The sequence below is a fragment of the Hetaerina americana genome, unplaced genomic scaffold, assembly GCF_022747635.1.
Source record: "Hetaerina americana unplaced genomic scaffold, ioHetAmer1.1.p SCAF_5, whole genome shotgun sequence".
Lineage (NCBI taxonomy): Eukaryota > Metazoa > Arthropoda > Insecta > Odonata > Calopterygidae > Hetaerina > Hetaerina americana.
Genome location: NW_027287095.1, coordinates 80,367,407 through 80,382,476, shown reverse-complemented (window position 1 = coordinate 80,382,476; position 15,070 = coordinate 80,367,407). Strand labels below are relative to the sequence as shown.

Genomic DNA, 15,070 nt, shown 5'->3' with positions numbered 1-15,070 from the left:
AAAGATAAAGAAACTGCCTTGATATGTGAACTTACCAAGGAGGAAGTAACCACGAAGACCGATGTGATTTGCTAATTATTCGTCCCAAGTAACAACACATAATTCAAAACATTCGAAATGTGGATCACATTCAAAATATGTCGACTGTCATGTGTTTTAATCAACTACAATTCTGTACGATATCGCAAAATACTATAAATTACTAAAAATAATATTAATTATCACATATAAATATCTAATTAAAATTAATCTTTATTTCCGCGAGAGTTTATATCATTTAAAAAGTCAAAAAGTTACCTTTCACGGTTTGCAGTTTCTGTGACGTCATGTAGTATCCACCAATGAATTTCAAACTTTCCCTTCCTACATTGACGTAGCGACTAGCTTGCTTACGCCACCTGCGCCATACTGAACTGTACCACAATGGCCTAGTTCAATAGTTTGTTATTTTATAAGTTTTTACTGGTGTAAAGTTTGTCATTATGGCACCAACAATCGGAGTTAATTTACGTGTTACAGGCCACTGTAATCAAGGTGGTCGGAAACATATGGAGGATATGTTTTCAGTTGCCTATCAGCAAACGGAAGATGAGAAAGACTTGGAATATGCCTACTTCGGTATATTTGATGGGCATGGTGGGCGAGAAGCCGCATCATTTGCCAAAGAACATTTAATGGACTCGATTGTCAGCCAAAAAAAGTTTTGGTCTGATGATGACGAAGATGTAATGAAAGCTATTAGGGATGGGTTTATATCCACTCATTATGCCATGTGGAGGGAATTAGGTAAGTTAAATTTATCATTTCCTATAAATGTTCCATTTTCATCTCATAATTTCTCCGTGCCCCAATAATGAACTTAATTCTCGTTCATTACTGAGTGATTTCAATTTTTCTCATCAGAAAAGTGGCCCAAAACCTTGTCTGGTTTACCTAGTACTTCTGGTACAACTGCAAGTATCGCATTCATTAGAAAAGGGAAAATATACATAGGTCACGTTGGAGATTCTTCGGTTGTAATAGGCTATCAAAATAAAGGTGTGTTACTATTTTTAATTCAAAGTCCGGTTGCATTTTTTATTATTCTATATTTTATTCTTTCATTATCTTTCAAGTAGTCTATTACATTGAAATATATCTGCCGTTAAAGGTGAAACAGAGTGGAAGGCGAAATCATTGACCCGAGACCACAAACCAGAGAGTGAAGACGAGACGGATCGTATTAAACAGTGTGGTGGGAAGGTTGTTTATAAATCTGGTGTCCCTAGAGTAGTTTGGAACCGTCCGAGAATCGGCCACAAAGGGCCAGTTCGACGCTCCACTCATATTGACGAAATTCCATTTTTGGCAGTGGCCAGATCCTTAGGTTTGTATAATATGTATTTTCGTCCACCCTTTCTGTTATTATTAGTTACCTAAGCATTCAGTGTCATAAGTTTCATTTAAATCTAAAATCTACCTTCATAGGAGATTTATGGAGCTACAATTCGGCTTTGAATCAATTCGTTGTCTCTCCCGAGCCTGATGTGGAAGTAATACCAGTAGACATATCGAAACATCGCTGTCTTATCCTGGGAACAGATGGTTTATGGAATATGTTGAGTCCACAAGCTGCAGTTGATGTTGTGCATGTAACTGAATGCCATAACGTTTTGTACGCTGTAACATCGTCACACGTAAGTGTTCCATAGCTAAGTGTGAAATAAACAAACTTATACATATTACACATTGATTCAAAATTTAGTGGTGAACATTAAGTAACTTTATGAATATTCTTAGAAACTGAATCAAGGGTTGAACATCAAATTGAATTGATTAGAAATACAAATGTACCACTTTCTGCAAATATTTCTCTTGTAAATTTGGCTGCTACATCACCAATCAGAGGTCATAATGACCTTGAGTGGTAATCTTAGCTAGTATTCTATCTTTGTGTGACCGTCCGTTTCACCAACCGTTACCTTATTTTTGACAGAATTTAAACTGGATTAACCCCTCTAAAAGACTGGTCGATACAGGACTTGAAAAATGGAATTCTAGCAAGCTTATCGCTGACAATACCAGTGTCATAACCTTGATGTTGGACCCACCAGGACCACCTCGTGCCCAGGTACATTTAATAATTCTACTTTAAAAAACTGTTGTAGGTTATAACAATCTATGATACTACCAATGTTATCTTCCTATACCTGGAATGCATAACATATTTGTTGAAAACTTTGTGTAATGAACAGAATTACTACAACAAGTCAATATAATATTTTTATTTCAACTTTTAATTCTGAAGGCATGTCCTGCCTTTCCTCTTACATATTTCTGGTGAAAATGTTTTGTTTGAACATATTTACAATTGTGAGGTTGCAATTAATTGCATGAAAACACCAATGCCATTGCTGTAAATCTATCATATTAAATAATTTCTTAGCAAATTCAATCAACCAATTAATTACTCTGTAAATTGTGAGTCCTAATTTTATAAAAAAAACAATTCTCATAATTTCTCTAGTATAATGTTCTGCTGATCACTAACGAAATGAAGGCACAACTTTGAACATGTTAAGTAAGTTCTTCCAGGTTTAAAATTCAACTTCCTTAGTAATTGCATTTAGTTATTCAGCATTGGCTGTCTTAAAGCCATTTTCAAGTGAAAACTGATATTTCATTGTTACACCCTTAGGTACTAAGGAAGCAGCAAGTGATTCACAACCAGAGTCTAACTGAGCCATTGGCACATGGAGTTGAACCAGTGACTAGTTCACCATCCAACTGTATTAACGACTCTTTGATGGATGAATCTTTGAGGACACTGTCACCAAGGCCAACATCATCAGAAGAACACGCTAATGATAGTGCTTACAATGGTACTTCATCCACCGGTGGTGTTGTCATATTCACTCGGTACCCATCTCCTCCTCAGCAGAGTCTAGATGCTGTCAACAAGAGCAGTGAGAACAACAGATTGGCATCTGCATCTCATTCCCATCAATCCATTGATCAAGGCTCAGGTGGTGGTCCTGCTGGTGGTGATGTTAATGGCCGGGTTAGGGAAGTGGGTGACATCTTGCATAGCCCTGGCTGCTCCCAGAACCACGATTCTCCTCCCAACCGAAAGCACCATCGCTCGACTCATCTTCACAAATCACAAGAACCGCCACCTGGAGGATCTGGACAAAATCTTCCAGTTCCAGCCAAGGGAAAGATTCACAGTCCTGAAATTCAGAGCAATGAAGTGTCCAGTTCCTTAAGTGAGGATAATTCCAAGTCCCACTCAGAGGCTGTGAGGGTAAAAGGTGCTGAAAATGATGCCCCCTTAGTCAATAGTGCTCACAACTTAGAGGTGGCTGCAAAGCATAAAGACTGTTGGCTGCGTAGGAGGAGGACACGTTCAGAGGACAGGTATTCTAGTGTGGCAAAGACTGCTGGGCCTGTGACTGATGTTTTAAATGAGTGTGTGTCATGGCCCAACTCAACAGCGCAACCACAGTTGGTAAGCAGTGTGAGGCGAAGATTGTTGTCCACGGGGGATGTGGGCAAAGGGTGGGTAGGTGGTAACTTTGCTCAGACATCTACTGGGAGGAGGTACTGTGGGCAGCGCCTAAGTCTTGGTGTTAGTAAGGTTGACAGGCGTAGGTCTATCATAACCCCCAGGCGTGGAAGGTCAAGGCCCTTGGATCCATGCGCAGCAGACCACTGCAGCGTGAATGATTCCATTCCAACTGAACCTGTGATGAACCCAACCCAGTCAGATGAAAATACTATGTCAAGAAACAGTTCTTTGCCAGTTAATGCCCGCCTAACTGGATTGATGAAATCATGCTGCGTGGTGTTGCAAAGATCACCTATACCACCCACTCTCTTAAAACTTAGCAGGCATGGCCAAAAGAAACACAACTCCCTTTCAATCAGACAGAACCCAATACCCAAGTCCATAAAACATCCCCAACTGAACTGTGGCAATGGCGGAGCTATCAGGAGGTCATGGGCGAGTGGCAGTCGTCCCAAGCAGGGGTCAATGATCACTAGAAGTAGGAGAAAGGATGATGCATGATCCACCAGCTGCTTGTCCTTTTTGTTACTTGACTATTAACATTAAGGCAGCTTTTTAGTCATATTTTATCTTTTTAATTTTTATGATTGCTCTAAACAAAAATCTAGACTTTACCCAAAGCCATTATTAATTTCATAACCATTTTTTTAAATGAATAGAAACCAAATATTCTGAATCAACTCATTGAGGGTATATGAGGTTGCATAGGTAAGGGTATGAGTATGTGCTTTGGTAAGACGACGCATGCAACTTGCCAATGAAATCTAAAGTTACAATATAATGTTTTATATAAAAAGGTTGGATCTTGGAAGGGATATTCTTGGTGGCTGTGTCATAATTAGTTTTATCTAGGCAATGTAAGGATTGTTGATTAAATATTGGATTATAATCCAGCCTCAAAAATTTTCACTTCAGGGAAGTGGTCCATTATGAATCTCATGCTAACAAGTGTTAATGGTGTCAAGAGAAAACCAGTATTTTAAATACAAGTTTTTCAGAGATGGAACAGTGATGTAATCACCACTTTGATTTTTTTTACCTGTGAGTATAAACTACCCTAACGAGGTAGGAGGACTATTTTTATATTGTAGATGTTCTAAATGTTCCAATTTTACATTGCTTATGAAAATTCATCCACAAGGTGCAGCCTATTTGATAAGCCAAACTTTGGTGTAGTGTTCCTATTATTAAAAATTCTATGCTATTCTCTAGATTACCAATGTGGAAGTTCTCATTTAACTATAAGCAGTCCTGTTAAAACATTTAATCCAAAGAACACGGCTACAATATTACCTCCAAAATACAGGTTATCTCTGTTGGTTGATAAGTTACTTTGTTGAGTAATTGTGTAAAGTTTTTGGGATGTTGCATTTGTTTGCAGGAGGTTTCTGTTATATCCCAACCAATTTTATTTATTAAAGCAATGTTGCTGTTGACATGTCTACAAAATGTTTCTTCTTTATTCCCATGAATGTAGTGTGGTGAGCCTTGGAAGTAGCATTCCAAACAATAAATTCAATTGATGTCATGAAAAGGATTACTATAAATGCCAGTTTTTTCACCTCTGAATATGTTTCAATAGGAAATATTTGCTATTGATTGCATTGCTATGCCACAAATCATGCTGGGACCCAAAATGTGACAACACCATTTGGGTAATGCCAATGAATCATTTTAGCTTGCTGTAACTTAAATTTTTTCTTATTAGTCTTTGCATTCTGCAGTCGCTGGAGAGAGCTCAATCCAACAATTAACTCTGAAAATAAAGACCCTGGCTATAAAATAATTTTTGATTTCCCACTGCCTTGATTGACACAATTATATCAGATGTGGGCCATTTTCATGGGGTTGTCTTTCGGTGGTAAATTTTCTGTTGCTCAATTTCATTGAGCAACAGAAATTATCATGAAGACATAGATCAGTAAGATGCTCAGGCTGGGAAGCTAAGATGAAGTTGGAGCACATGTGTCCTATATTTGTGGATGTATGAATATGCACCAATTCTCCTGACAAAAAAATACATTATTATAAGCTAGAACAACGCACCTAATCAGGAATGTTATTGAAAAGGGTGGTGGGGGCAGAATAGTAGGCATAAAAGAAGAATTTCATGAATAGGTAAATAAGCTTTTTAAAAAAGTTTGCAAGGAGCACCTTAAATAACATTAATAAAGCATAATTTGGCCTGACTCAAACTCTTAAGATAGGAGACTTGATATTATTATTAAGTAATCTACCGGTTAAGGTAGGTTTTGGATGGACATAACCACCAAATAACATGGACAATAAAGAAACGATAGCAGGTGTGAAGAAAAATCACGAAAATAATGGACTGAAAGGAAAACAAAGTTGTAGACGTGGCAGTGTAAGAAAGGCTGTTCAAGAGATACTCCTGCGGCAATTCAATGTCGAAGATGGTAATAGAGGGAAGAAGAGAACAGGCACTTTGGATTAAATAAAGGAATTTAAAACTTCTAAAGAAAAGGTAATTGATGTGTACTGTGAGGTTCAGGGATATTCTACGGCATGGCAGGAAGCATAGCATTAGGGTCTATTGAACATCTATCCAAACCTGGTAGACTGCCCTTAAAAATAATTGCCTTGCTGATAGTGAAAGAATCTAATTCTACTCCTAATCAATGGCATTATATAATCAAGCAATAGGCATCTAAAACGAAGAGTTCAGGCATGCTTCTCAAAGCTATCAATCAAATTACAAGTTATTTGAAAACATAATGCACAGCAAGCATTGTCAAAAAAACTTGGTTAGGAAAATAAATCCAATTCAAGAATGCAATCTTGCACATTATAACAAGAAGGAACTTTCTTAAGGTCCTCCTGCCCAATATATATCCCATGGTTTCATATAAGTTGCCCAGAAGAAAAGGAAAAGTTAAAATAAGGTAACTAGAGTTTTTTTCATTCACACCAGATACCATTTTGTGCCTTAGAATGGAGGTACATAATTTCAAAGAGTCAAAAGGTGTACAACAATTCAATTCTCGAGTGCTGTTGAAGCAGCAAAAAATGAAATAGAGGTTAAAAGTCCTTGGATCACACTAGATTCCCCACATAATTTTAATTTATATCCTGCATCACTAGGGCGTGTATGAGGGACCATTTAATAATAATGGAAAAGTAAGAATGTAAAGGGAAAATTTAAAGAAAAATAGTTAATGGCGCTAAAAATGCCAATATTAACAGTAATTATCTTACCCTTGCGATATATGCTATTTCAGGTTTTGTGTGGATGAGTATGACCTCTCAGTTTTGAAGTTTTCCTCTAATACATTTATGGACTTAATGAAAAATACTTAATTCAATTAAAAGGTGTGGAATTGGTGGGCAATGCATATCGAGACTCATCACGCAATGCAAGAACAAACTGGGTACCATGCACATTAAAGAGGATAAAATAGTGAAAGAGATAATTTATATAATATAAAGAGAAATTAATTAAGATTTAGGGCCTTACAAAAGATACAAGCCATCAAAACAAGTCACAGTTTCAATTCAAGGACATAGACTTAAACAATGGAATAAAAATATACACTCATTTTACATCATGCCCCATTAAATTTGGCATATGTCTGCAACAAAAGGATACATAAAAAAGTAATGATAATATAGATTTCATTGAAATTTAAAATAGTATATACATCGCCCTTGTTCAAAATATAATTATAAAGTTTTCACTCTAAATAAGCTGTGGGCAATATAGCCTCAACTATTAAGGCAATGAAATCAGTTAAAATTTAAGCATCAGCTTAATAAATATATTTTACCTTGTAAGGAAAAATTGCTGAATTATGGATTGCTTCACATCAACAATCACTGCATAGGCTGGTGCTCGACATATCTTGGCAAAGTTTTGAATCACTCATTTCATCAGCTATGGCTCCAAGGATATCCAGCAGCAACTCACGACTTAGGCTCAAGAATTTGGGTAGCTTGGCAACCTGTTTCATGACAGAAGTTCATTAAGTATTTTCTACTAGTATGCATCTTCTTGCCAAGATAAAATAGCAATTTTTCGTGACAAGATCCTTGAAAGAAGGTCTTCAAGGAGGGGTAATAAGAAAACACTTGTTTCACCATTTCACTGAATGGATTTCCCTTAAATGTTAATATCTAAGTACCAACCACAGTGAATGGATGTCTGCAACTGATTTTTGTTCAAACTGATTCCAGCAGCATAGCATTTAGCATCTTCAGAATATTATTATTTCATTGACAGTCCATTCTGTGAGCTAACTTTTCCCCCTTTCAACTGAATACTGAAAAATATATTGCAAATATTTATAATATAATTTTCATTGACATCTCCACTCTCACTTTTTGAATTATGATACGAAGAGATATACAGATCTGGAATTAATTATTAGCATATTTCTAGAATGATAATCACACAGTAAATACTGCTTCCACTTTATCATATGCTTCTCTCAAAGTTCACATGGCAAAAATACCCAGATTGGGTCTTACGAATAGTACTAAGCACCCTGGAGTGCTTAAAAGAAATAAGGATTTTCCTCCATACAACCCCTTATTATAGTTGTCAAGTGATAAAAAAACTTTTAAGATTATAGGGATTCGACATTATAAAAAAGCTTTTTATTGGTTTCAATGAAAGGAATGATGTTGATAAGTATTCCATGAAAAAATCCCTAATTTTCCCTGGCGGTGGCATTTCTCCCTTGTTAATTACATTTTTTTTTACAATGATTCCAAGATTATGTTTAACTTTAAAAAATGTCACAAACAAGGTGATTTAAACATGCTTTAAATGTAAAGAGTAAATCAATTGCACTTCTTATAGTAGCAGGCTGACTCCTTAGCACAAAAATCCCCACACTCATTACGAGTTATGAGATGCAAGAACAAAGTGGATGTGACTCACACTTAAGAGGATATTATAGTAAAAGAAATAATGCATACAATAAGAAGAGATATTAATTACTATTAATGACTACACTATTAAATCATGGCATATGCTTGCAATAAAAGGATATAGATTTTGGTGAAATAATTCTATTGATATTAGTTCTGCCTATTCAGTCAAATAGTGAAACAAGAATTTTTATTACACTTACTTAATGACCCTCTTTCAAGGATCTTGCAACAAAATCATAATTTTGTTATGATTATTAATACTTTTCATTAAGTATTTTTAGAAGGTACTTAATGCACATTTTAAATAACACACTAAACAATTGTAGCCATTCCACAAACCTACCTTGGGGAAATGATGCACTATTAAACCAAGTGCATGTTTCTTCATATCGAGAGCCTGTATCCTATTTGCAGCTTCAAGGATCTGGATGACATTTTCAAAAGTAACATTCATTTCCAAGTTCTGTTTGCAGAAAGCCTAAAGAATTGAAAAGTCATACTTTGAAAATAACTGTCACTAATAAATACTATACATTGCATAAAATTAACCTCAAATATACTTCTATACCTGGTATTACCCCCATTAAACATGCACTATTACTGAATGTCTTATCCTTCAATGAAACTCTAAAGTTAGCATGTTTGAATTCATAAGAGCCATCCATTGTTTTCTCTTACGAAAACAATAGGAAACCAAAAACAGTTTCCAATAGAGATGATGAATTAAACAAAATAACAAACTCATATAATCAGATATGAAATTTCACTTTCTTGATGATGTCTTACAGAACTCCCAATTCATCACGAAAGGTGCTTAGTTTTAACAATTAATCAGTCATTATTTTTCATCTGTACTATGATTTTTCTTTTTACTATAAATATAAGAATTAGAAAAATAAACTATTTAAATGGCTGACGCTTCAAAATCATTATTTAGCAAATGGAAACACCTAGCAACAACAACAGATTTTTCTATTTTTCATTTTCTCAAACTCAGGAGGGGTCTACTAAGTCAATAGTCCTCTCCTAAGGGTAATAAAATAAAATTCACCCAGTTCTGGAGAAATTGTTGCTTATTATATGCTCTGATATAACTTTTATTGAAATTTTTAGTCCAAACAGATTTTTAAACATTTAAAAAATTATTTTGGTTAGTTGATGCATCAAATAATTTTAAAAGAATAAAAGTTTCATTTGAATTATTCTGAATAGAAAAGCTTATATACAAGGGAACCACTCAATTACTCAGAGGATACATAGGTACTCAAATCAAAGACTGCAGATAACCAAGATCACATTGGATTAAAATGTGGTTAATGAGAGAGGCTAGTATTACAGTTTAGGAAAAGACTATATACTCAATGTTAAACTTCTATCCCCATTTTTTAATATCAATGTAACACATCAAAGCACTTGAAAACTAAATCATGATAAAAGCTGCACTAGGTACCATCATGGTTGCTTAGGGCTCCTAGAAATTTATGTTATTCCTTGCCTGAAAACTAATTGTAATGCCCTGCAAAAATTCTTTTGTAAGTTGGCAGAAACAACACCTTAACTTAAAATGCACAACCCTTAAAATATTTTAATTTCCAAAGAGGAAATTTTTAATGAAACCAGAAACCAAGGATGGTCATAATTTCAATGTTTTAACCTACAATGAAAATATATTTGGTCGATTTATTCTATATTTTGGTTACATAATATGAATTTACACACTATGTATAAATTAAAATTATAGGTATTAAACCCATATCTGAATTCACATGTTTCCATATTGCTAACTCCCATTAATAATTAGGAGGATTAAGTTAACTTATTTCACTCATTTTACCGCCAGATATAAATAACATGAAACATTTTCAAAAAAAGTAGATAAAGAGTAAATCGTTACACACTTTACTTTCTTAAGACTAACTTACTCCACAAGTAATTGTTTTCTTATGTCATGTGGCAGGCAGAATTGTAAAAATGACTGGCAGATACCAATTTGAAAAAATAATATTACAAGCAATTTGTGAGGCCTATAACAAAACATAAAAAGAAAAGTCGTAGTAAAACTCACCTGAAGCCTATTATTTGTGAATCCATAGAAGTATGGTGCACTGAACAGGTACAAAGAGTCTTCAGGTGGCATGTTAACATCTGCATAGTATATATAACGAAGAAGGGAGTCAAATGATTGCCGTGATGGTATCATCTCTCCAATTTGTATCTACAAAAGGCAAATATAAGAATTATTTCTTGGTACAGGATAACAATTGACTTCTGGAAATCAAATAGGATGGATAGGCTCACTCAAAACACAAACATCTAGCTCCTAAGTGTTCATTTATAAGAGCATGACACAAATAGAAATCAATGAAATTATTAAATACTCACGAATTTATTTAATTTCATCTAAAATAAGGACTCGTGTCAATATTATCAACTTCATTATAATATGAAGCATTATATTACTGTATGAATACAAAAAGAAAAGGATTAAAAATGAATATTTACATGCACAATGTTGTCTTCAGGCATGAAGGAGCGAAACATAGCTTCAAAATATGAACATCTAGCTGCCAAAATGGCCTTATGAGCTGGAATTGGTATTCCATCAAGCATTAGAGTGATATCACAGAATTCCCGGCCATTACTCTTTAAAAATGCTTCCATGTCCTGTTCAAGAGTAGTGCCTGTAATTAAAGAGTAAATGGAATCAACACATGTAAATATGGCTGGTATAAAAGTTTCTCATCCTGACAATCATCATTAACCAGTGGAATCTATGATCATATTTTCTTTGAACACAAGTTTTAGTCATTGATATCTTCAATTATGTAAAAGTCCTAACAATTTCTCATTATTCTTTGAGCTAAAACCCTTTAAAAAGGTCAGGGAAGTGTAATGCTGTTTCAGACATCTCTCCACATGGATACAAAAAGTCAGCAAAAGAGTAAATACATGCAATTAGTTTAATGATGAAAGACATCCTCTCATAGACAAATTTAACAGCTCTGTAATTTCCATTTTTCCTCACTATGCAAGGGGTCAAAATTTAACGGGTACCATTTGAACATCTACTGGGTACCTCAGTTTCCTTTAATCACATATTTGATATCACATCCTAGATGTAACTGAATAAATCTAAATAAAGAACTTCTATATCTTAAAGAGGAAGTTACCAAATGTACTGGATACTTAAGTCCTTTAATATAAAGACTAATGAATATATCCTTTAACCCCTATTAATATCAAATATGCCAGCCATATATTTTACTTCTTTAAAGTTTAGAGCACCTTAATACAGCTGAATTAGGTGATTTTGTTGCTTTTAATGCCAAGGAGTAGGTTACCACATTGAATATCAGGACAGGAGATTTCCATACTGAATTAATGATAGTCAAAATGCAAATCACAATAATAAGTTCACAAAGAGAATTGCAAACCTTATGAGGGTGAGTGCTCTCAATTGGTAGAGTGTTTCGTGGTGCATTTTCATGTGGTAGTGATGTTTCAATTTCTTGCTTGTTGTGTCCTGGCTTCCATGTTGTAGGATGGCTTTCGTGCTGCATCACGGGGTGCAGTTTTTTAAGTTGTTTTGCGGTATATGTGTTTGCATGAGTATTGGATGAAGGGATTTTTGCATGAGTGTGCGCGCTGCTGTGGGTGTAATTTTCCGTGTTGTTTTTTTGCATGTGGTATTTTTCCTTTTTACGGTTGGTGACCTAACACCCCCCGCCACACGCCCTTGCGGCGGCTTGCGGGGTATTATGTAGATGTAGATTGGTCTCCATTTCAGTGACTAAAAAACATAGACAATTCACCAAAACATCCTAAAGTTCCTACGCTTAATTTGAGCATTTTAAATCAAAATGTCCAATAATAGCATACACCCTGCTGAGAATATTCAGAAAGTAATTGCATTAAATTCAACCTTTCCCCCTCATTCCAATTATGGTTAGAGTTCTTATTTCCATGTTTCACATATTATTTGCTAACTTGAGCTAGTACACCGGCAATGTATTCAGAATATTCTGGTCAGTTTCTTAAGTTATCATGAATGACATGCTTGAAAATAAAATTTCACTCCTCAAGTATTGCCACACAGGCTCTATAATACTTCACGCTTAACAACAATCAACCTTGCCCATTAGATAAAAATCAATATTTTAAGTTTTATCTGGAAGGCAATCAAAATAATGTGGTAAATGATTTGCAAATATGCAGAGATAATACAGTTCCACGATGATCACCGGAAAAGAGGAATTGAAGTTGACAATTATGATTAGAGCAGCAAAAATCTAGGTTTTTAAGGCACCTGACTCACTATTCAGTCATAGCCATGCAAAAGACATCATGATCAGAATTTAGAAAACCATGAAGCCACATTCATAATCACAAGACCCTTCCTATTACATTTCCAATAATAAGACATTTAGAAAACTCTATCAATTCATTATTTTCAAGCAAACAAATGCATAAAATAAAGATCCAAGGCATATTCACACACACACATGAACATTATTAGATGAAGTCCAACTATCAATGCTTGATACAATAACATCAAAATAATTAACACCACTCTACTGATGAAACTTGAGCCATAATTTGTAAAAAAAATCTTGTCCTAACGACAGTATGCGCAACTGGAAAACTTTCACCCAGTCTCTAAATTAACCACCACATACAAATACCACAAACCTGAACCAGTTTGACTGCAATATCCTTTCCAGGATTAATCTATCTCAATATACAGCAAGATAAGTGCATTATTAGTATTTAAAAATTTAAAGTTACTTCATAAATGCTTACAGTTCCACCAGTTTTTCATCTTCTCATCCACAGCAGTCATTTTTGTATGAAAAGTGGGCATGGCATCACCTGCCACCTCAAATGATGGCTCCATCATGGGACGAACTTGCAGCATCTGCCTCTGCCGGATGATCTCAACCATCAAGTGTCGGTCAAGTGACTCAAACTCAGTGCTCATAACTATGTGGTTGTAATTACTCTCCTTCACAACAAACCTTAAGATCATCTCCTTTATGAACAGAAGCTTTAGTTGGGATGCATTTCGTAGAGCTTCAAGCACATTTTTGCGGTTGATTTTAGACTCAAGATACTGAACACAGAGTTGTTCAAGTCTTCTCATATGAAACTGCAAGGCAAAGAACAAAACCACTCAATGATAATAAAGAAGAGGGTTTTAAATAAAAGAAGAAATAAAATTATATTAACTGCAAATAAAAATATCACAAAAGCTTATCACTTATAAAATACTGTACCCATACAACAATCTGCTGGTGCATAGCTTGGAGGTTCTTACGAGTAAAATGTATGGAAAATGACATGCTTCGAATAGAATGATAGGTTTTAATTAACATGAGCTTGGTTAACCGACAGAATTGAAGCTAATACTGACTCCAGCAAAAATTACTAGATGTAATGACTACTATTCACTTAGAGAGAGCAAAAATTTGGCATGTATGTAATAAAAAAAATAATTTCAATGCTGCCATTACTCCTCCGCTATCTTTCCACAGACTTTACAGAAAATTAAATTTCAATTCGGCAAAATAAACTACAGCATTGTAGCCAGGGCGTTGGGGAGTAAATTCACACCGAAAATTACCCCATGACATACTTTGATCTTGTCATCAACAAAATTCTTTCCCTTGTTAAATTTCCTTACTGACATCTACCAGTCAATCATCATCAATCATTCAGGATGTATTCAGTTACATATACAGAATTTCATTTCTTCAGAGTAAAGTTACACCACAAGGTTAAAATTCCACTGCACCTCTCAATCCAATATATCATGACGATATAATGGATAAAAATACTGATATTTTATAATGCTATACATTGAGCACTTGATACTGTAGGAGGTCTTTTCAACTTGTTTCCTAAGTTTTTTTCATGGTGTGCCTTGAGTTTGCTATTTTTTTAATCCGCTTGAAGACATTCTGTCCATGGAAACTTTCTGAACAACTAACTTCAACCACTTAATTGATATCTTGAGTTGTTGATTAGAAACAGCTGTTTATGTGAAGGGGTGTTCATGGAGTGCAGTGAAAAATCTGATCTGTGGATATGAGTCACTAAAGGAGCAGCATTGTTTTGTGAAATTCTGCATGAAACTCAGTAAATCTTTTATAGAAACTTTTCAGTTGGTTACTAAGGCTTATGGTGAGGATGTTATGAAACATACCATGTGTTATAAGTGGTTTACCCAGTTGAAAAAGGGGTGGCAGACAGAGGAAGACAACTGAGCGTTTGGGAAGATCATCAATGTCAATTGATGACCCCCAAATCGAGATATTGATCAATCTTGTTTGTGCAAATTGATGTTTGACTGTCAGGGAACTTGCAGAAGAGTGTGGCATTTCATTTGGTTCGTGCTACAAAATCCAAAATGAAAAGTTGAGGATGCATCGAGTCGCCACCAAATTCATGCCTCGCGTGATGACAGCAGACCAGAAACAACATTGAGTTGTAGTCTATCAGGAACTGTTTGGTTACGCTGAAGAGGATGAAACCTTGTCCATGATCATAACAGGTGATGAGTCATTGGTAAATAGATACAATATTGTGCAAAAAGTGCACATAACAGGTAATGAGTCATGAGTTTATGGATAT

At 35.1% G+C, this 15,070-nt stretch overlaps 2 protein-coding genes across 2 annotated transcripts in view; one reads left to right on the top strand and one right to left on the bottom strand.

The window, feature by feature from the left end:
- The first annotated feature begins 404 nt into the window (after positions 1 to 404).
- Positions 405 to 5,160, top strand: Pp2C1 (protein phosphatase 2C). The gene is made up of 6 exons (XM_071593044.1): positions 405 to 786; positions 904 to 1,038; positions 1,151 to 1,366; positions 1,468 to 1,676; positions 1,976 to 2,110; positions 2,678 to 5,160. The coding sequence occupies exons 1-6, from the start codon at positions 483 to 485 to the stop codon at positions 4,046 to 4,048; spliced, it is 2,370 nt and encodes a 789-aa protein (XP_071449145.1). The 5' UTR covers positions 405 to 482; the 3' UTR covers positions 4,049 to 5,160.
- Positions 3,101 to 15,070, bottom strand: part of Lztr1 (Leucine zipper like transcription regulator 1) — a 37,355-nt gene continuing 25,385 nt past the window's right edge. Inside the window, exons 11-16 of the mRNA XM_071593043.1 lie at positions 13,241 to 13,586; positions 10,943 to 11,121; positions 10,506 to 10,655; positions 8,784 to 8,918; positions 7,333 to 7,506; positions 3,101 to 3,209 (exon numbers count right to left, since the gene is read on the bottom strand). Of these exons, the coding sequence (XP_071449144.1) occupies positions 7,372 to 7,506; positions 8,784 to 8,918; positions 10,506 to 10,655; positions 10,943 to 11,121; positions 13,241 to 13,586 (945 nt within the window). The 3' untranslated portion in view covers positions 3,101 to 3,209; positions 7,333 to 7,371. The remainder of the gene's footprint in view (positions 3,210 to 7,332; positions 7,507 to 8,783; positions 8,919 to 10,505; positions 10,656 to 10,942; positions 11,122 to 13,240; positions 13,587 to 15,070) is intronic.